Raw genomic sequence first — 23,103 nt, 5'->3', positions numbered from 1 at the left:
CTGGCGTCACCATTTCTTTCCTTTCCTCATGTCCTTTCCTCTATCTATCCTTTCATATTCTCGTCTCGCCTCCTTTGTCTTTCTTTCTGTCCCTCTCATATCTCTTCCAGATATAATTGAGCCCAAGCTGAAGTTGAAGTGAGGACAGCTGCATCCTTGCTGTGTCTTTGTTTTGTTGTTTCAGATGTAAATGTGGACTCTGAACAGGCTCAGACCTTGATCAGGTCAGACAGCTGAATAAGGGGAAACATCTGGAGCTGTAGAGTCTCTGAAAACATGCAGAGGGGTGTAATGAATGCAGATTAGGGGCTTTAGAGATGAACATGAAGAAGATGAAGAGCCCTTTATTTGGGTGAGTGGTGATGATGAGCCTGGCCATCAGCTGCAGCGTGATTGTGTCTGATTAAGTGAATCATGCCGTCTCTGAATCATCAGCACAAAGAGGAAACAAACAAGCTGTATTTAAACCACACGACCGTATACGGATGCTTTTCAAAGTAAAACATTACAATAAATCCAACATTTAAGTGACCACACAGAGACTAACTGCTGCTTTTTAGTTTCCACAGCAAGTGCATCTAAAAACCATTAAAAGTTGAATACATGCAACACTTTATTTACAACTACAGTATTTCATTTATCATTAAGATAATTAAAAGAGTTAACTTGAGCTAAAATGTTATCCATGATGCTGAGCTGCAGATGTTCAGATGTTCACTGGGAGTCCATTAGAGTCCCAGAGGCTGAGATGGTTTGAAGATGTGCAGAGGAGGGAGGGTAGAGGATTAAGGTGGAGCTGCAGGGAGGAGTGAAGGAGGACATGAAGAGGGCTGGTGAGACAGAGGAGGATGCTGGGATAGCTAAAGGAGAAGAACTGAAATTTTATTACAGGATGTTATAAAGTTATAAATGTTATAATTTTTAACAGAGTGTTATAAGTTAGTGAAATGCACCCTGGGAGTTGTAGTTGTTCACAGGATTTTTAATTAGATATTTTCTAAAATACTGAGCTTTGTGCTTGTCCGGTGAGGTGATGTAACGTACAAGTTACATCATTACAAAGGAAGTTTCATTGTTTGAGGGTCAAAGCAAGTTTTGGTAAACTTAAATTCTGCCCTGGGTCCCAACCTAAGCAACCTAACACCAAACTCCTCCATCAGAGTGAACCTAACAGAGTTTGACTCAGACGAACTCTCAAGTTGCTTCTGTTGCATTATAATCCCAGCTGCTGCTTCTGTGGGCTTTGCTCTGCACATTTCCATCTTTGGGAGGATGAACTCTCAGCTCAGTGGCTGCTGTGTAAACTGAGTCTGACAGCAGCCAGCATCAGCTTCACTTACAACACCTGACAGTGTAACACTACCTGCTGCTCACTAAAGTATTGTCTCATATCAGATCACATACCTGTTACAGTGCCGCCTCTCTTGCTGCTTAATGACTACCTTACTTTCTAAGACACCTTTTAGTTTCTGAGCTGCTGTCAATTTATCACTTTTTGTGTCTGTGAACACAACATTTCATCGAAACTCAAAGTTTACCAACCCATCTATCCACCCACCCGCCCGCCCATCCATTTGCACATCCATCTACACATTAGGGCTGTGCGATATGACCAAAATCTCGTATCCTGATATAAGACATTTATTATCCCGACAACAATACATATCACAAAAATTTTACATTTTTTGTAAATTCTGTAAATCTCGGGTTATTTACTTATTAAGCTCTGTTACTTTTTCTGTCTCAGTAACTTTACCTTACTGGGTTACTTTGTCAGACTGTGTTGCTGAGTTTGACCTAAATATTCTGTTATAGGTTGCACATGAATTTTTCAAATTTTGGGAATAAAGTATACCATCACTGCTTTGCTAACACACCCCTCCACCCTGACCTCCACTCTGTGCTGATTTTGTGATTCTGGGGCACTTTGCTGTCCCATGTTTCAAACGTGATGAATGATGACAGACTGAGGGACACCACCCTATGGTGCCTCTTTGACTCTCCAAATCTTCAAAATAAGCTTCATGCTTTATTCAGTGAGACCTGAAAGCAGTGACTGAGACCATGAACTCATCAGGATGATGTTCACTGAGCTCAGAGATCAGGGGAGTGGGAGGCTCAATCGCTCAAAGACTTCTATACAATCAGACAGCCAGAGGAGTCGCCCCCTGCTGGCCATCAGAGAAATTGCCAGTTTAAGACAACTGTGCAGTGGATGGCTACCTACATGCATGTTTCATGCATGTAGGTTTCGTGGGCTTGGCCTTTATTGGAGGTGACCTCAGGGTGGCCCGAGAACTTGATGGATGGACCACATATCTACATTTGCTGTGGACTGCTGCAAGTACATCAGTTGCTTGCAAAGGACAATTTGACTTCATTCATGTTTCTACTGACATGACAGGAGCTGCCCCCTGCTGGGCATCAGGAGGAACTCAGGTTTAAGGCGCTTCAGTCTGCAGACCCACAAGCTTTGCCCATTTTTTCCGCCTCTGGTGGCGGCGCTCCGAGAATGCAAACAGAGAGTTTGTTTAGAGGAGATAACAATATTTAAATTTTATAATCAGGTTTGCAGCTGCTTGTACGAGCTGAATCATTACAGCTCTAATTCGCTGCACACGCTAAAGTATTCTCACTGCGCCTCGAGTCTGCAAACAGTTAACAAGTTCTCGAGTACACACACTTACACACACACACACACACACACACACACACACACACACACACACACACACACACACCGTATTCACAAAAACTCTGTCACGCTTAGCCTTTCCCTCCAATCAATTTGCGACACTCTTGTCTGAAACGTACTTTAATGTTCCAGGGCTCTTTCTTCTTGCCACTGCTGTTTAACACACTTCTATATGATCCTCTTATCCCCCCACCCCCGTCTTATTTTATCAGCATGGAGCATTCGAGCTTCTCTCGCTGCACATCTTCACATCATGCAGTCAGACTCCTGATGACAGGTGATTGGACTGCAAGCCGGCCCCTCCCCCCACGCTCCTGTCCTGCACGCATGCAAAGGAGCGGCCACAGATTAATGTTGTGTTTGGTGACGCCGTGTTAGAGGAAATAAGGGAAACTTTACACAACACCTGCACCAGTGTCCTCTGTGTGTCTGTGTGTGTGCACCATGTTTACATGACTTTGTGAGGACCAAAAATTGCTACTATAGTTGCAACTTATGGGGACAAAGTGCCCGTCCTCACGAGTCTGAAGACATTTTTGAGACTCAAAATGTGGTTCCAGTGTCAGGGTTACAGGTAGGTTAGGATTATGGTTAGGGTTAGACATTCATTTTTGATGTTTAGGGTAAGCAGCTAAGGAAAGGGTTATGTCATTTAGATGTCCTCACTAAGATATGAAGACAAGTGTGTGTGTGCGTATGTGTGTGTGTGCGTGTGTGTGTTAGGAGCAGAAAGTGCTTTTGAAGCTGTGTTGGTTGCAGCACTCCTGCGTTGACCGTGTTGTTTGTACTCGTGTTAATCTGAGAGAGCAGAAGCCAATTTAAGGAGCTGTGAGTCTATTTCACAGATGTTTGACCACACACACACACACACACACACACACACACACAGAAAGAAAGTGTAAATGACGCTGTATCGCTCAGGGCGTCTGACATTTAAACACTCCTCAGGAACGTGTGAGACCAAGACGGAGAGCCATGCACAGCTTTAATGGAGTCCTGCTAACATGCTGACAGAGAGTGAAAAACACATTTTTAATACATCGATTCATTTAAGTGCATCTTTTCATGAAATCCTCCATCGATGGCATCCAAAAACATCAAATCCTTTCCATGTTTTATTTTTTGGTGCTGGCTCATTGCATGAGGATAAAGAAGATAACTCTGCAGGGATCCTGTGGTGATGATAACTGAGTCATCAGCAGCAGTGATATCAACAGCGAGGAGGTTCTTTGGAATGTATGAAGGAGAAGACTGAACACACACATCCAACAGTTTCACTCAGTGACTGCAGGGCGTCTGAACCTCATAAGCAGCTTTCAGCACCTTACATGACCCGGGTAGATTTAGTGCCTGACCCTAACCGCTTCACTGTTCTCATTTCATCCTTCAAACATTCCTGATGAGCAACTATGTGTTACATATGCCTCAAGAAAAACCAATACTTTACCAAAATCAGTTTATTGAAACTCATTTAAAATTTCTGCCATTTGCACTTGGTACCAGGTGGTACCAACAGTCATGTGACACATGATACAAAACTAGGATAGGTCCTAAAAACTCCCTGAAAAGCCTTTCAGTTATTCAAAATGCTGCAGCAACAGCAGATTTCTCCTATATTAGCTTCCCTTCATTGGCTCCCTGTTAAATCCAGAATTCAAAATCCTGCTCCTCACATACAAGGTACTGAATAATCAGGCTCAGTTTTATTTTAATGACCTTATAGTATCATATAACCCCATTGGAGCGCTTCGCTCTCACACTGCAGGCCTACTTGTTTTTCCTAGAGTTTTTAAAAGTAGAATGGAACCAGCTTCCAGTTTGGATTCAGGAGACAGACAATATCTCTACTTTTAAGATTAGGCTTCAAACTTTCCTTTTTAATAAAGCATATAGTTAGGACAGGATCAGGTGAGCCTGAATCCTCCCTTAGTTATGCTGCAATAGACGTAGGCTGCTGGGGGATTCCCATGATGCATTGAGTGTTTCTTCTTCACTCAGTATGTGTTTATACATCTCTGCATTTAATCATTAGTTATTATTAATCTCTGGCTCTCTTCCACAGTGTGTCTTCGTCCTGTCTTCCTTCTCTCGCCCCAATCGATCACGGCAGATGGCCGCCCCTCCCTGAGCCTGGTTCTGCTGGAGGTTTCTTCCTGTTAAATGGAAGTTTTTCCTTCTCAATGTCACCAAAGTGCTTGCTCAGAGTCTGATTGTTGGGTTTTCTCTGTATTATTATAGTGTCTTTATCTCACAACAGAAAGCATCTAGAGGTGACTGCTGTTGTGATTTGGTGCTGTATAAATAAAGTTTAATTATGTTAATACAGGTGAGGATAAGTGAGATTCATATACCAGGACATGTGAGTATATTTCATTATCCTGCCATGGTCTCACTCTGGATGTTTTATAGTTAGAAACAACACGTAATTGGCCACTAAACGAGCCACACCACCCACACCTGACACTTTCTGTTCCTAACACACACACACTCTCTTTCACACACACACACACACACACACACACACACACACACACACGCACGCACGCACACACACACGCACACACACAAAAGACTGCATGACGTTCCAAAACTGTGAATACTTTAAACTTTCCACGGCAGACGTTTCCACAGAGGTGCAGTGAAAAGCAACAGAAATGTAACAGCGGGAAAAAACTCGAAACATGTCACATTAATCTCTCCAAAAAATACTTATGAGCATTTTTGCAGCATTTTTTCTGCATTTAATAAACTTAATATTTCATAATTTCATTAAGAGTAATCTACAGGTTAATCAATAATGAAAATATAATAATTAGCTGCAGCCCTGAGCACATTTCCACCCCCACACTGATCCATGTGGGATGTCAACGATATGTGACAGCCTGTAATGAAAAGGAGCAGAGGTTATCTCTCTGCCCTCTGAATAATGAGCGCAGTATGTAGAGGCACAAACGCATTTTGGACGGAAAATAGGTTTTTATGAAAGAGCTGCTTCAGCTGCACGCTCTCTCACACGTCTGTAATTACAAAGACGCATTCATTCACGCACTCACAGATGGAGCGAGTGGCCCGAGCTTAATCAGCCCCTCCTCCACCCACACCAACCTAGATGAGTGTGTGTCCGTTGCTTCAGTCTGCTCCCACAAACACACACACACACACACACACACACGGTGGCATTACCTGAGATGATGGAGGCATGTCTGAATTCCTCAGAGAAGTGGATCGGCTCGTATGGAGACGTCTCGTAAAACTCCTCCCCTGAGGAACAGGAAACAGAAGCATGTTCAGTGTACAGTCCCAACCGTCTGCATCTACTTGCGCACAACCTTCAAAGGTCTCCTGTCTGTGCATGAAAATGTTTCTCAACCTCCAGAGCCAAAAACCCAAACCTAACGACCAGCGCAGGCAGCAGTTAACCATGTTAACTTGCCTGTTTAAATTGTATTGTTGTAACTTTGGTAAATCATCTAAACATTTGACCTGGTGTCAGTGTCAGACAAAATACTGACGATAGCCTTTAGTTTCACACAGAAGCAGAAGTGCTGTGGTTTAATGATACTGTATATATATTAAAAATGCACAATAAACTTAACAGAAATGTTTGTATTAAGAAACATAAGTCCGCATGTATGATGAGCCTCTGAAGGTCTGACCTGAAGTATTTTACATTCAAACCAGAGTTTTACTGGAAGCAGTAACTATCAGAAATCACTGTGAGCAACAAAAACCACCACAGAGTGCCTTCTTACAGCTCATGGTATTCCACAGGGCTCCGTCATTGATCCTCTACTGTCAGTCAAAGGGGCGTGGCCTCTTTGACTGACAGGTGGATGGTGACACAAGCAGCTGTAGCTGCTAGCTGTCTACTAGGACTCACCTGAACTCGACCTCTGGTCTGTGTTTGTGCTTTTGGAGCCTTTTGGAGCCCTTTTAATGACATCATGCGACCAATAATATGGCTGCTGTGAAGTTACTGTACTAACAGAGCGTCCACGAAGGCAGAGCTTCAATTTAGATGGGGTTTTTTTATACAATTTGGGGACGCAGACTATTAACCACACAAATATAGTCCAAAAAACTCAAAATGGCGATGGCTGAAACACTAAAACCTATGTACAAAATTGCGTGCCTTTTTTCTAACACTGAGCCTGTTAAACATTAAAAAAAGCATGATCATTTGTCTCCTTTTTGAATATTGTGTTGTTTCGAGAATGAAAGAGAAATTGAATGTGAGAATTTGCTGTGGGAACAGTAAAAAAAGCTCCTATATGACAGTTATTTTCTCTTCTCGATCATATCCCCAGTAATTTTTTTCTTTATGGAACTTCCACACTGAGCCGAACCCGACTGTCATCCTTTCTCATGTTTCTAATTTTGTTGAAGCTTTACCGCCAAAGGTTTCTGTTTGTCAGAGAACGCCGTGTTCACATGTCTAAAATGAAGCGAGGACTACAGACAAAAGAAACAGAGCGCTACAGAGAAACCAGGCCTGCAGCACTGAGTCACACACTCAAACAGGAAAAGAGCTGGATCCGGATCATTCTGGAAACTTATCATCACTGCAGCTCATTTAAATCAGACAGAAAACAAACATGGCTGATTACAAAGCAATCTACATATCACGCTTCCGAGAACATTCAGAGCAATTCAGTAGCAGTTTCAGTCCACAGGAGCACAGAAAACAACTGTTGACAGCAGCTTTGGTGTACCTGATCTTCTGAAATATAAACAATTTAAGGCTTAAACAAGCTACTGTGACATCATTCCACTTCTTGTTTCAGCTCTACAGCCGTTCACGCAGTCATCGTGCAGTGAAGCATGTATGGAGCGTAGAGAAGCTTACAAGAATAAAAATAAATTATGTAAAAATAAAGTTGTGACTGATGTGACTCACACTGAAGTTTCTGAATTCAAAAATAAAGAATGAAGATGATGGACATCTTTGCTTTTTCTTCAGATGGTTTGAGCCGTCTTTTGGGAATACCCACAGAATTGATAGCCTGACAGCAGATGGACTGCTCGACAGAGGCACATCTGAACTCTTTCTTGGAAACTGACTGAAAACTACTGAGCACTGCGTCTCTATGGTCGGCAGGTAATTGGATGAAACATCTGTCTCTCACGAATCAGTCACCTGGAACTGTTGAAAAGTTTTTTCTGGAGAAAACTATTTGCTGCTGTTCTCTTCTCTCAGAAATCTGAAGGAACAGATGTAGTCGATACATATGCAAGGATGCTCTTCATCGACTACAGCTCGGCATTTAACACCATCATCCCCTCAAAACTTACCACGAAGCTCGTCGACCTTGGGCTGGGAACACCAAACTTCCTCACAAACAGGCCCCAGGTGGTGAGAGTTGGTAAGCACACCTCCTCACCACTCATCCTAAACACAGGTACGCCACAGGGTTGTGTGCTTAGCCCCCTCCTATATTCCCTGTTCACACACGACTGTGTTGCTAAACACGTGTCCATCATCATCATCAAGTTTGCGGATGACACAACTATCATAGGCCTCATCACAGGCAATGATGAGACGGCCTATAGAGAGGAGGTGATGGCACTGTACGAGTGGTGTCTGGAAAATAACCTGACTCTCAACATCAGCAAAACTAGAGAGATGATAGTGGACTACCGGAAACGACCAGTCAGGGAACGCCAGACCATCCATATCAATGGTGTCAAGGTCGAAAGGGTCAGCAGCTTCAAGTTCCTTGGAGTCAACATCACCGAGGACTTCTCCTGGACCCTTCACACAGACACTGCTATCAGAAAAGCTCGCCAACGACTTTATTTCCTGAGTAGGCTGAGGAAGTTTGGCATGAATGCCAACATCACCTCAAATTTTTACAGGTGTGCAATCAAGAGCTTGCTGATGAGCTGCATTACAGTTTGGTACGGAAGCTGCTCTGCCAGCAGCCGTAAAGCACTACAGAGGGTGGTGAAGGCAGCAGAGCACATCACTGGCACGAGGCTTCCTGCCATTCTGGACATTTACCTCCAGCGATGCCTCCGTAAAGCACACAGCATCATCAAGGACCAGAGCCACCCAGCACATCAGCTGTTCTCCTTGTTACCATCTGGCAGACGTTACAGGAGTCTGTCTGCTCGGACTACAAGACTTAAAACCAGTTTCTACCATCAAGCCATACGACACCTCAACCACAACACTTAAACACACACAACACAGCACTTAGAAGCTACCCTGCAGCTTCACAAGTACTCTGTATAATCTGCACTGGTCACTTCACTTTATTGTCATTGATAATTATATTTAAAAAGTGCAATACTGTAATTTTCTGCTGCTCATTCCTGTGCAATATCCCATCTGCCCTCCCGTCATATTTCTTTTCAAGATTTTCTTATTTAATCACTAGTGTACATATATTTATAGATACATATATTTACTCATCTTTTCTCTTTTACCACGTCTCTCTAATATTTTGCTCTTTACTATTTTTCTATTTATTTATTTTTTATTACTTTATTTTATTTTATTATATTTTCTTCTACTGTATCATGCTGCTGAGTGACTGCTGCTCGTCAAACACATTTCATTGCAATGTTGACCCTGTGCTAACTTGCATATGACAAATAAAACTGAAAACTGAACAAAAATCTGTAGGTGTTCCTCAAGGGTCCGTTCTCGGGCCTCTTCATCTTCATGCTTGTTGCTTCATAAAGTCTCCTAACATCAGAGCTGAACATATGACTGATATGGTATATGATATGGTGAAAATCTATATATGTGTCGTATATACATGGACAAACTAAAACACAACAATAAGTTTCTGTACTCTCTACATCACAAAACTCTGTTTAACCCTTACATACTGTTCAGGTCAGATCTGACACATTTTGACCTTTGACAGCAGTAAAATACCCTAAATTTCATTATTTCAACCTGAAGTTTGATCACCTTTCTCATAGTGACCTAAAAGTCATATACATATATAAAGGTTATATACATCGAGTCTGTTCCAAATTAAAATTGACCAGTGTTTACCGAGACGTATTTTAGATCCACCCGTCTGAGTCAAATCAAGGAAAACAGTGACTTAGAATCTTTAATCTTGAGACCGGCACCAGCTGGACAGGACCATGGTTACATTCTGCAGCGATATGAAACCCATCACTTCCTGTGACTTGTGCTTCATATGAAAGGTTTGCAGCTGCAGTGCAGGCGGACACTCGTATGCCGTGACCATGGTGGGTTGTGGCAGACATTTTTGAGTGTAAAAGCACGCAGTACCCATAAAGACCACGGCTAAGGAAATGACAGAGCAGAGCGTTACAGGCCGCATTCGCCCCCTGTGCACCTGCAAACACAAGCACCGTGAGGAGTCACCTGAGCTGCCATTTCAGTGAGTGCAGGAAACACCAATCTCCCGTCACCGCTCTGAGTGCTCAGGAAGCAGTTCGCAGCCAGTGTGAGTGAAAAGTGTTGATTAATGTTAAAGGATGTAATGTAACAGTGAGGATATATATTTATTTTGTAACAATGCTTTTAATGGTTATATAATAAATCCCAGCAGATCCAGAGTGTTGTTGCAACTATCAGTGAAATATGCTGAAATGAGTTTTGCTAACACAGGACCTGATATTGTTATTGAAACATGAATCATCAGTTTAAAAAAGCCAGGCCTTTGTGAGGAACTGGAATCATTGTTTTTTATCACCACACAACAAATTAGAATCAAAAGGTCACTCACTCAAAGTCCAATACACAAAAATGTACAAATCAGAGCTGCAGGTGAGCCGATTCATTTAACATCCACTTGAAGTGAAACAGTCCTCCTTCAGCCTTTAGAGCAGAGCAGGAGCGACAGGATTCCCGTCTCAGCCACATATGGAAATAATTTGTGGAATCGTTTATTTTCAGCAGGCGAGACAGTTTTAATTGTGTCTTCACAGGTCTGAGGAAAAAAATCACTCAGACAGCTGCAGCTCGTCCACACGGCTGCTGCCAGAGTCATCAAACACACCAAGAAATTGGATCTGTCCTTAAATAACTGCGTGTCACAGCACACATTCAAAATCCCTTCACCTCTTCATGCAGAGGCCCCCTCCTCTGCATGAAGAAGCAGGTCGCCCAGGAGAGGTCCGCTCAAGGTGAAGTGGATTTTATCTGCTGAAGCTCTCAGCTCCATTAACCTCTTCAGGCCCAGCAATGAAGTGGCCGTCTACGAGCACCGTCTCTGAAAATGATCGAAGATTTTTTTTTTTTTTTTTTATTAAGTTTGGCAGATTCCTCAATAATATCACTGAGAATATTTTAGGCCTTTTTAGGCTGAAAGTTGCTGTCTGAGTAGGTGCAGGTACAGCTGACAGCTGATGATGGAGTCTGTCGACCAGCAAAAACCAAAGAAGACTTTGTTTCCACTAAAGCGGATAATGTTTTTATTGTTTTTTATGGAATGAGCTTTCCCCACCTCACTCCTCTCTCAGTAGCGTCTATACAACCTTCTCAAACTATCATTTAGATTTTTGTGTGACTCATCCTCCCAGAACACTGTGCACCACTGCACGGCCGGCGCCTGGAAAGACAGAGTTTCCCACAGAGATCGAGTTTTACATCTGTTTTCATTCCTGAGTTTCTGCATTTGTGAGAATGCTCGGTCTCTCCTGACACGTCACTCCCATGTGCCATGTTTCAGCTGTGAGAGCTTTGAGCAAAACCATTATCTTTTCCTAAAACTAACAGAGCCATTTTTCATGCCTAACCCTTACCTGCAACAGAACATCCAAAACATGAATGACACAAACAACCATGTGTGAAGGCTAACGCAGCAATGATCTACGTAAAATTATACTCTCACAGTTACTTTGCATAACTTTCAGATTATTTTACTTCCTGCCATAACTCTGCATCTGCCGTACATCTTTAATTTGCTGTGATGTTGGATAAAATTGGAATTACAGAAAAAACTTGAGACTTTCTCTGAAGGGACTGTTTCCTTTACAACATCATGACCAGTGCTGTGTTTGTGCTGTGCGGGGTCCATCAGAGATTCCCGTCATACTGTTGGTACAAACGCAGCACGGGAAAGACTGAACGTGATGTCACGATGATCTGCAACACTGTCAGCATCACTTTCTGCTGCAGAAATGCTCACAGAGCAGAGAACGAAACCCACAGACATTGAGAGTCTGAGAGTCCACACTGTTGGATCATCAGGGAGGTTTGAGGGCCAGACCAACTCCTACCAAACTTCTTCACCTGAACTTTACACCTGTTAACAACCAGCTGTGACCAGCATCTTGAGACTGAATGACTTAACTCTGAAAACCTGTTCAGCTCCTGTTTCTGCCTCACAAGAACAAACAGCCTGCTACATCCTGGAGGGTTTTGGGGTTACTGAGTTCAGGGCTTTCCAGTTTGATCTTCCATCAGAAGCTGCTGCGCTGCTGCTGTTTCTCCATGGCTATGAAGCCCGCTAACTCAGGTCAGTGTTCTGCTAGCACACATTAACACTGACTCCACATTTTAATCGAATACATAGCTGCAGAGCACATTTTTCAGGTGTCAGGCCGCTGTGGAGGGAAACCTTAAGAAACAGTAACAAACAACTCCATCGACTCTCAGCGTGACGTTGAAACAGCGTGTTTGAATAGGAAGTAGAATCTGTCTGCTGCTTGTTGGAGGGTCTTTAGAGGAGGAAAGCAGAACAGCAGCAGCTTGATTTTCTAATCCTGACCCACTTTTAGTTTTTAACGCCTAAACCTAACCAAAGAAGACAAGTAAGGCTTTGCAGGGTCACACAGGCCTACAGGCGACTGAAGACACCACGCCAACCTCACTTGACTAGGTAAAAGAAGCCTTTTCTAGCCAATGCGCGAGTCCTGCTGGATGTCACTGGGTAAACTGTTTATAAAGAGGACGCTGCATCGGAGGTTAATGGAGCTGGGATCACAGGAAGGACTACAAAGCAGAATGGTGGGTTCCTGGAACGTGTATTCCAGTTTGATCGAATTAAGTGGAACAAATTTCCTCTCAGTGTGAATCTGGTATTCTCATAAAAGATGGAAGAGGATTGCTGACTCCCCGTTTGAAGAATGTGGAGTGTTGCATGCGGCTGCGTGCATTAGCACGTCCTATATATTTATACCTGAGCTTTAAGCTGCATGTTCTCTCCCACATAAAACATACAACATGACAGGCAATGAGGCGGCGGGTGGGTTGTAATTATGCAAGCGCCTTTGTTTCCATCTGAACGTGTTGGGCTGTCAGCGAGTCTCCAGCAGCTGTTCCTTCACTGCAGCATATACATAACACTGTGCACTAACACCTCACAGACCGACCACCACATGTGATCACACTTCCTCAGTCAGGACAATCCAAACAGGAAGCTGGATCTCTGCTGCATCACAGCGCTGTTCTCCTCACTGCACACCTGTCTTTGTTAAAGAGACATGTCCACATCAACCGGTGCTCGAAAGCTGAGCTGATTTCTTTATTAATGAGTTAATGATAGAAACGTAACCGGCTACAGAAGCCGTGGTTTCAGGCCTCTGCTAGCAGCTCTCACAGGTTCCAGTCACAGAAATGTTAACTGAAACCAAGAGGAAACAGCTTAAAAACGTGTGTGTGTGTGTGTGTGTGTGTGTGTGTGTGTGATATCAGTGTGCTGCCTTTGACATATTACGTGATGTTTACATCCTGATGTTCCGCTGCTCAGCCTGCAGCAGCTGATATGAGCTCACCGGTGCCTGCAGCACACGAAGGCTGGAAGTCTGAGTGGAACCTGCTGAATTTAGTTATTTCTGTAGCTCAGAGTTGATTCTGAGCTACAGAGAGCAGCTCCACCTGTGCAGGTTCACACTCTGTTAACCTTAAAGTTGCCCATTCACTTCATACAGGAATCTTAGGGATGGGAATTAATAACAGTGTAGCAAATCCGATTCTGTTATCAATATCAGTTATCAGTTCGATTTCTTATCAAAAATTAATCACATGCCACATGTTTAAATGCGCACATGCTGGAGGTATTTCTTCTCTTTTTTATGATCAGTTTTAGGGTCATTACTCAGAAAATTAATTATTGCACATATTATACGGAATACCTTTCTTAAAAGTAATGCAGTACATTACTTAATTACACCCAGGATAAAGACATTTGTTACACTACTTGTTACGTTACTTTCATGTTACTCTGTAAAATAATCTGAAACACACTGTCTCATTATCACCAATCAACAATATAAACCTACAGACTACAGCCCCACACACCAACACAAATCCCTGTCCTAATGAGGACACACGTGATCTTTCTCTTAGTGTTTAGGTATGAACACAAAGCCGATAACACAAAGCAAAGATGAAAAGGCTAAACTCAGCTTCACCATCACTCTGGGTTCTTGGCTAGCTTAGCATTGCCATGCTGTCTGTGCAGGTGCTTGCGAAGAGCCGAAGTTGTGCTAACAGTATAATGCAGTCTCCACTTTACAATTGCGCTCTCATCCTTTTGTGCAATAAAAATAAAAGTAATGTTCATATCCACGGTGGAGACTGACTTACTATTTTCCTCACACACGAACTGAAATCAGCTGATCATAGCGAGAAGATAAGCGGGAAACTGATGATTGCAAGGAATTGGACTACTGGGAACCGTTCGCTACAAGAACCAGTTCTCGATTCCGATCCCTAGGAATTCTTTTACAGACTTAACTGTTACAGTTTTCACCATCGTCCTCGTTATCATACAAATCAAACTACTTCTATTTAGACTACTCTAAAACAATAAACATGTCGCGAACTTTGAACTTTAACTGCATTGTGTGATGGTCCTGATGAGGTAAACTCTGCTTTTTTAATGATGCATGTGTGTTTGAGCAACATTGTCTCAGGACCAACCCTAATCAGGAACCGGTGCCCAGGGCAGCTCCTGATCTCGCCAGGACCTCAGCCATCTGGCAGGTGGGCTTAACAAGACTTCCAGTGAGTGACTCATGTGAGGCTGTGTCAGGTGCATCATCCCCTCTTCTACATACAGCAGGTATGATGCTCCTCACGTCACGTCGCGTGGGTCACGTGTGCACGTTCTCAGTCCGCAGCAGGACGGTGCTTCCTGCCGTATGATCATTCCTGAAACACTGACCTAACCGCTGCTCGCCACAAACACTGAGTGTGATGTTGACATACGAGCTTAGCAACACAGCCGCCGATCAAAGAGCTTTCATCCTGCAGTTGAAGCGGAGAGCGGCTGATTCCGTGAAATGTCACATTCAGCCAGCCCTCAGATGCAGGGCTGGGTGAATGTGACATTTCACAGCGTGCTGAACCAGGACCTCCAAACCACCGGCTCCCGTTCTTCTTCTGCTGCTGTTTTGTTTACAGGTCTGCACTGAGCCCGGAAACCTCAGTGGCTGATTTACTGCCGCATTAATGCTGAATCCCCCCCACAATTGTTTTCCACCCGCGAGCATTCGTCTGGCATTTAGCAGCACCGCGCCCCCCTGCCATGCCGCTGGCACCGCTCTTGCCTGTAGTTACATAGCTGAGATCATCACATCCCACCGAGTTTCAGCTAATTTACTCTCACAGAGTAAAATGATAGTTTGAGAGAGACAAACCGAGCTGCTGCAACAATAAACAGAGGGAAACACTCCCGCGCCTCACCTGCCCGTCTGATCTCGTTTCATGTGCCGAGGCTTTGACACCAGATGCTCGCTGTGTTCATGAGGAAATAAGAGAAATGCTGACTCCCGTACGGGAAGGATTTCTGATCCGGCAGCCTCTGTAAATAAATGCTGCCTATTTCTGTCCACAGATTGGTACTGAGAGCAGATGAAAGGAGAGAGTGCCGCTGTGTGTCTGCAATTACTGCCACGAGCGGCTTTTGCATCCTAAAAATGCATTTTTACAAAGAAACAGCAGAGAAAAGGTTACTGTGACCGGATAACCTACTCTGGTAATGATGTGAGGAAGAGAAGCTGGAAATGTAGGGCAAAACCAAAAAATGTTCCCATATTTAAATCAACCACCACAAAACTCCAGTTACTCCACCATTGTGGTGTAGCTCACCTCCATCTGGGTGTTGTCATTCTAGAGTAGCTTTGCATGATTCTGGGAGGGGCTGCAGTTCCTCAGATGCCTCTGTGACATCACACAGACCCGAGCAGAAAAAAAACTTAATAAACGGAGTGTTTAGAGCATTTACATGGATCACTGTACACACACTGAAAACAATTAACTGAATCAATGAAACAAAAAACTCGTTAAACAGTAAAAATATGAGTCAGAATAATTATATTTGGTTTTATGAGCATATCTAAAACATCACTGAGTTAGCTGACATAATCTCAGAGTGTGCACGGCTCGGTTTGATGTCTTAATGACTCTTTACCAGCTCATAGCTAACGCTCACCTTTAATAAAAGAGGAAAGGAGTTGAGCTCAGGTTTGGACCTTGTAAACAATTTGTCTGTCCTTGCTCTCACACAGCTTTATATATTCTAATTGTCATTCTTCCCATTTTTCACTGGACCTGCTGCAAACAGAGCAACGTACTGTCATGGTCCTGGGTCAACGACCCAGTGTTGTGAGTTTATTGTTATTATTTTCCAGTTTCTGCTGTTTTGTATTTGTTCTTATCGTTTGAGTTGTGTGTTTAGTGTTTCTATCATCCCTACCTGTGTCCTTCGTCTGTGTTCTGTTCGTGTCCCCGAGTTGGTATTGTGAAACAGTTTGTGAGTTTCCTGTTTTACTTTGTAGGTTTGTGTCTCGTTATGCCCATTAGTTCCAGCTGTGTCCCCTCCTGTGTGCCATTTCCTAATTACCTGATGTGTGTATTTATACTGCGTGTCTGCCTGTGCTTCTCGTCGCGTCGTCTGCATTTCGCTGCATCATTTTGGTATATCGCCGTGTCTCTCTGTTCTTCGCTTTGTCCTCTGTTTGTGTTAGTTTCACCAGTTTAGGTTTATGTTTAGTTCTGCCCTCACCTTGGGTTTTTCACTGTAAATAAATCTCCACCTGTATCTCCACTGCCATCTGCATCTTGGGTCCTCTTTCATTCCACCACACGACTGCTGCCCAGCCGTGACACGTACACTGAAATAAAAAGCGAGCTTCCGAGCAAACAGATGCGCAGCAGCCTTAAAGCAAGCCAACAAATACATGCAGTGACCTTAAGACTAAAAAGGCGGCGTAATGAGTGGTTACGGAGCACTGACATCATTTTAACGCACGTCCTCATTTAAATTTTCCGCTCAGCCATACGGTTAATGATAACACAGCGACTGTCTCCACCTGAAGGTTAATTATCAGCAACGTGTTCCTGAATGATGAGCCACCTCGAAACCAGGAGAGTGTGTCAGGAGCAGAGGAAGTAGAATCATATTCTAATGAAGAGTGCGTGTGTGTGTGTGTGTGTGTGTGTGTGTGTGTGTGTGCGCGTGTGTAAACAGAGCAGCCCACAGGCACACACACCTGCAGTGGCATGCACGTGTCCAATGACTGCCTGTACACATTATGAATACCTGGTGTGAGCTGCAGTACGTCGTACTGACTAATGTAAATACTCTCATAGGATCAACACCTTGTAGTTTCAAGCAGACAAGACTTTTCGTTTGTGTCACGCTTAGCAGAACTTCCACACATGTTTCCTGTGAGTCTTTGTTTCTGCTCGGATTCTACAAAATTCAAATGTCTGTTTTCTTCACTTCAACAAACTGTCAGGGTTCCTGGGTCGTTGACCCAGTATTTTCAGTTCATGTTCGCTGCTTTACTCATCATTCAGCCCGTGTACTTAAGTCCCTCAGTTTCATCAGTTCAGTGTCGTGTCATTGATGTTGTCACTGCTGTCTATTCCACGTGTTTGCCTTTCAGTTCAGTAAGTCAGCCTGCTTGCCTTCTTCCCTGGTCTGTTCATCCGTTCATCCTGCCACTCCAATAAACACCTTAATTCTCACCACGAGTCCAGCGTTTGGGTCCCTCTTCTCCACATCCACACAGCAACTCCTGACACAAACTACTGCAAAAATGAAGCACAGATTCCTCAAACTACAGCTGTGTAATTAAACTCACTGCATAGAACAGTACTTTTACAATTAGAACAGATAACGCTCTGTCTTGACGAACTCCACCCCTAATTCCTTAGAGCAACCAAAGATTGCATCAACTCCCTGTTACTTTACCATTTAATGCTGGAAGGCAACCCGTCTCCCTTAAAGCAGATGACTTGTAAGCTGGAGAGGAAATGGCAAAAAGTCAGAGCTCTGTTGAGCTAACCATTCCTTTATCGTTAACTAGTAAAGACTTCGTGAACTTCTTCACAAGTAAAATTGTAACCATTAGAGAACAAATTACAGATGTAACATTATTTAAAGCTACTCTTAGTACCATTGATATTCATTTAGTCTGTTTCTCCAATTGATCTTTCTAAGTTAATTTCAGTAATTAGTTCCTCAAAACCATCAATGTGTCTTTTAGACTAGGGTTGGGGGATTGGACGAATATATCGACTATCGTTTTGACAAGGGCGATTTATTTATTTATTTGCCCATCAGTAAGTTTGCTAACAGTGATAATAGAAGCAGTCAACAGAAAAAATAATAATAGCGCTGTTTTAACAGCACCCTCTTTCATCTGTGAGCAAATGCACCCTCCTCAGACTGCGCCCAAATGCTTGTTGATGGGGCTGCAGAAGCTAGTGATTGCCGCATACTCAGCCGGATGGTGGACACGTACATGCTCATGCAAATTAGTCATGTTTGAGTACTTTGCTCGCACTATACATCTGGAGAAGTGGCACAACGCTTTGGTTACATCCTTAGGTTTACCTCTTTCATCTGGTTTAGAGCCAAAGAAATCCCAAAATGGTGACTTCATAGTCTTTAGTCAGCGTTAACACGCCGTCATCACGACTAGCACGATTAACAATTAACCCATCTGGAGCGCAGACTGAGTCAAAATCCTTGAAATGTCTCTGTCAACGCATTTCGCATTGGTCAACATTAGACCTTCAACAAACACAATATCACAGCAACAAAAAAGGACATTAAGCAAGAATTCACGAGACAAAATAAAACAACTGAAATTGAAAAGGTGCTCTTTGTGCTTATAACATATAAAAATTGTAATATAAAAAATGTGATGACCAAGAACAGTAGAATGGGAGGGAGAGCCTTCAGTATTCAGGCCCCTCTTCTGTGGAACCAGCTTCCAGTTTGGATTCAGGAGACAGACACTATCTCTACTTTCAAGATTAGGCTTAAAACTTTATTTTTTAATAAAGTATATAGTTAGGGCTGGATCAGGTGACCGTGAATCCTCCCTTAGTTATGCTGCAATAGGTGTAGGCTGCTGGGGGATTCCCATGATGCACTGAGTGTTTCGTCTTCACTCACTATGTGTTTATACATCTCTGCATGTAATCCTAAATTATTATTAATCTCTGGCTCTCTTCCACAGCGTGTCTTTGTCCTGTCTTCTTCCCCCAACTGTCTGCCCCTCCTGAGCCTGGCACTGCTGGAGGTTTCTTGCTGTTAAAAGGGAGTTTTTCCTTCCTGCTGTCGCCAAAGCGCTTATTCTGTTTGTTGTGGTATCTCTGTATTGGGTATATTGTAAGGGTATTTACCTTACAATATAAAGCATCTTGAGGCGACTGCTGCTGTGATTTGGTGTGATATAAATAAAATTGAATTGAAGTAATGGATGTTTGGATGCAGATGTTTTGAATCACTCTGAGTGCTGAAAGGCTCCAGTGTGAATTGCACTGCTGTTTTCAGATGCATGCCTGTCTAACCCCGCCCCCATAACTTAGTTAGTGATGATGCCTGATGATGATGAGGAGTGATGGCGGTACAAGGACTCTGTCAGCAGCTGGTCTGATGAGCTGCGGCTCCTGTGTGAAGCTGCACGCCTGCTTCTTGTCCAGCCTGTGCGTGTGTGTATGTAATACGCTGATTTTGAAGAATCTCAAAGTGCTTAGTTGCACTCCTCCCTGCTACTCCTCTCTCCTTTCACTCCCCTTGTTTAATTATTCCTGACAGGAGGGAGAGCGTGTCCGCCCTCTGCGGCTACCATCGCCGCCACACATCTTCTACTTTCTGTCAAACGCTTCATCTATAGTACTCCGGCATCAACTCACCACCTCTTCACTGTGGGTCCTGTCATCAGCTGCTGCATTAAAACACTATAATTACTATCATTCACAGCTAACGGCCATCTAAACAGCCGCTGGACTCTCAACCCTCAGACTAAACTCTGAGCCTGAAGCTGGAGGGCCCTCACCCTCAGCAGCTGGCAGATGCCCCCTGTCAGTCCGTAAGGTACAGTACGATGTAAGATGAGTGGGGATATTTTAATTCTGGTTCTCCATTGCATTTAAATTAATCTTTATTTATGCATCATGCAGCTCTTTATGCAGCCACTCAGTTCCTCATATGTGAAACAAGCTTAGACCCAGAAATCACGTCCTTACTTTACACCAAACCCTTTTTTTAACCAGGAACTGAAATCTTTGAGATTAAAGCCCAGATTATACTCTGAGCCGACGCTCAACAACTTCCTGTTACGAGTCAGTTCACAAAAACCAGGCAGGCGCACAGACGTCCACTCTGACCCTCACGTTTGCCGACTGATGACATTCAAACCTGTCATACGCACTGTGGTCAGGATCTGTTTTGGGGGTCTGAGGAATCATAATCAGACTGCTTGGAGCAATACAACACTAAGACAGAGAAGGAGAATTCTTCTAATAAAAGAGTATTAGTACCAGTACCTCATTCAAAGAGTAAGAGAGGAAGGTCATGATATCACTTCCTGTGCAGGCTCTAATATTTGTCTGTAAGTAGAAACTGAAACCTCTGAGTAGAATAACTAAACACGCATATTCACTCAGATGTCTGCAGGTCCTAACAGTGTTTGGTATGAGAAGTCAGATTAATAATAAATCATTTGTGTGGGTTGTTGGTAAGCCATACCAGCAGGATTCAACTTTGCACCCAACCACAAACAAACTTCAGTAAAATGTAGCTGAGGTCAGCGGCTGAATCCCCATGCAGGAGTTATTCATTCATTTGCTGGAACATTTCCACGTGGGCTATGTGGATAGTTTTTAAATGTAACCACAATTTAAACACACTTATCACACTCATGACCCCGCACGGAGAAAGGTTTGAAGGTTTCTGCTTAAATTGTTGAAAAGTTAATGAGGTTTTTAATGTGGCTGGAATTCCAGTTTCAGCTCTGTCCAAACGCAGCCTGCATCTCCACAGCACTCCCACCTGTGGGCAAACACAGACACACCTGCTGGTGTGGTGATGAGACTGTGGCAGTGCTCTGATTGGACGGTCACAGCTCAGGAGAGCTGCAGGTTGATGAGTGCAGGTGTTCCTCCAGAGTCCAGTCTGACTCCGCTGCTTTCCAACAACAAATGTTTCAATCGATTAGTGAGCGCCTCAAACGCTGTTGTTACTATTCCTGTCGAGTGTGTGTCTGTCTGTGTGTGTGTGTGTGTCTGTAAATGAGTAAACACAGAGCGAGCGAGTGAGCGTCGCCAAATAAGAAAGTGAGAATCATTTCAGGCCTAATCACTGTAATTACTCTGTGTGTGTGTGTTCCTCATGTTGTGGGGACATAGCTGTGTTTGCTCAGAGGCAATGCGGGGACTCAGTTAAGTCTGGAGTGAGCTCTGGTTTAGATTAAGATCATCTTGCTTCATTCATAGTGCTACCCATGAGCAAACAGAGACCTGCACATGGCGAACAGCTGTGATTGGTCTGTTCACGCTGCTCTTAGACAAATTTCACGCAAATCAGAGACTTCAGACCTCAACATGGACAGGAGTGCCTGCAGCCAGAAGGGTTCTGGATTAGTTTGGGATATTTTCTTGAAAACATCAAGATGATGATGTTGGACTCTAACCTGCAGCATGAGTTACCATGGTGATATACCTCAGTGAACTACCTTTAGTGCCCAGAGCCCAGGGTTAACCTGAAGTTACCTGGATAGGGCTAAATCCTGGCTTGCAGTGCAGGGCTCTGGTTTCTCAAAGACGTCCATACAGTCAGGCTTCATCTAACACCAGAGAAGCGTGCTCAGATCCAGCTTCAGCTTCACTTTTATTCAGTTTATCTTCAGCACCTGAACTTTTTCTGCCCAACATTAAAGACAAATGACACTTTTTTGTCAAAGCTGAGCTAAAGCCAGTAAGTCTAGTTAAAACTACGAGATCTCTAAAATATTCTGTGGTTCTTTGTTCACTCTGTGTGTGCTGTGAAGCGTAGTTGCTTGATGCCCCCCCCCACACACACACACACTAAAACACACACACACGTTAGTTGCCGATTGGGGAAGTTGTGCAGTCAGCAGCATCCCAAAGCAGCCGATAAACGCAGGCACACTCCTTCTTAACTTTCTGTGCTTTCAGATAATCGATGGCGTGCCGTGTCTGGTACCGCTGTGTGGCATTAGAGCCGGACCATCTACTCATAAATAATTAAGCTTCCAAAGAGCTCTGCTGTTGCTATAAAGCTCCACTAAACTGTCTTCTGTTGTGAAACTGCAGCTTGCAACTTGCTGCTTCGATCTTTACTGGTTACCCAGACTTCAAGCATGCAACTCCCACAACCTCTGAGGAACCTGGTGGAAGGCAACCCGTGTCTGACGATCACAGTGTGACTTGGACCGACTGTGGTCGCTCTCTGTTTGCTGAAGATTAAATCATTTAAACACGCACAGAATGCCAACACAACAGGACCACACTGAGCTGGTCTGCAGCGATGAGCTCAGTTCATCTGTGTTTGTAGCGCTCGGCTCAGCGTCATATTCTGCTGCCGTGCCCATATCGCTGTGTAGACACTGCGTCACCGTGTCTGCACCGTTTGGCTGGACTCTTTCTGTGTTCAATCCACGACAGCTGATCACAGTGTCATTAAGAACAGACTGCATGCAGTTACCAACGTAACCCTGTTTACAGAATGATGACAGACCGACTCAGCCTTAGACAAACCAGTGTCACCTGTCCCCGCCTTCAAAGTGACCATTTAAAAGCCAATGAGATCGCAGCTCCACTGCACACGGTCGTTCTGCAGCACTCTCTTTGAGTGATGGTGTGAAGTTCAGAGTACGACTCAGAGTTAGTGTTAAGTTGAGGAAATGAAGCTAGAAAAAGCTGTTTTGTTTGCGGCGTCCCTGCTGAAACTTCTGCTGAGATGTGAAACACAACGTCAGGAGGGTTTATGTTGTTGCACACAAACAGGGACATTTTCTGCTGAGACACTGACCGGAGCCCTCAATCTCCTGCAGACATTACAGATTACTGACAGGCTTTTTTTACTCATGCTGCTCGATCACCAGGATTCAGATTACTGCCATCCCAGCATGTTAGCATTAGCTCTCCATGCACTTTTAACTTCTTGGGCTGGGAGGGTCGCCCTGCATAGGTTCACCTACAAATACCT

General features: G+C 43.7%; 1 protein-coding gene and 1 long non-coding RNA gene across 2 annotated transcripts in view; both read right to left on the bottom strand.

Annotated features, from left to right (window-relative positions):
- gfra2b (GDNF family receptor alpha 2b) overlaps positions 1 to 23,103 on the bottom strand; it is a 135,982-nt gene that overhangs the window by 62,661 nt on the left and 50,218 nt on the right. The window contains exon 3 of the mRNA XM_085168821.1: positions 5,879 to 5,956. Coding sequence (XP_085024947.1) covers positions 5,879 to 5,956 — 78 coding nt within the window. The remainder of the gene's footprint in view (positions 1 to 5,878; positions 5,957 to 23,103) is intronic.
- Positions 9,110 to 16,323, bottom strand: LOC146514853 (uncharacterized). The gene is made up of 3 exons (XR_014875415.1): positions 16,066 to 16,323; positions 15,723 to 15,794; positions 9,110 to 10,896 (listed from the first exon to the last, which is right to left on the bottom strand). It is a non-coding gene; the product is annotated as an uncharacterized LOC146514853 (long non-coding RNA).

This window comes from Neolamprologus multifasciatus, chromosome 7 (assembly GCF_963576455.1).
Source record: "Neolamprologus multifasciatus chromosome 7, fNeoMul1.2, whole genome shotgun sequence".
In the NCBI taxonomy this organism is placed as follows: Eukaryota; Metazoa; Chordata; class Actinopteri; order Cichliformes; family Cichlidae; genus Neolamprologus; species Neolamprologus multifasciatus.
Note: the sequence above shows the minus strand (reverse complement) of the source record. Positions and strands in the feature narration are given on the sequence as shown.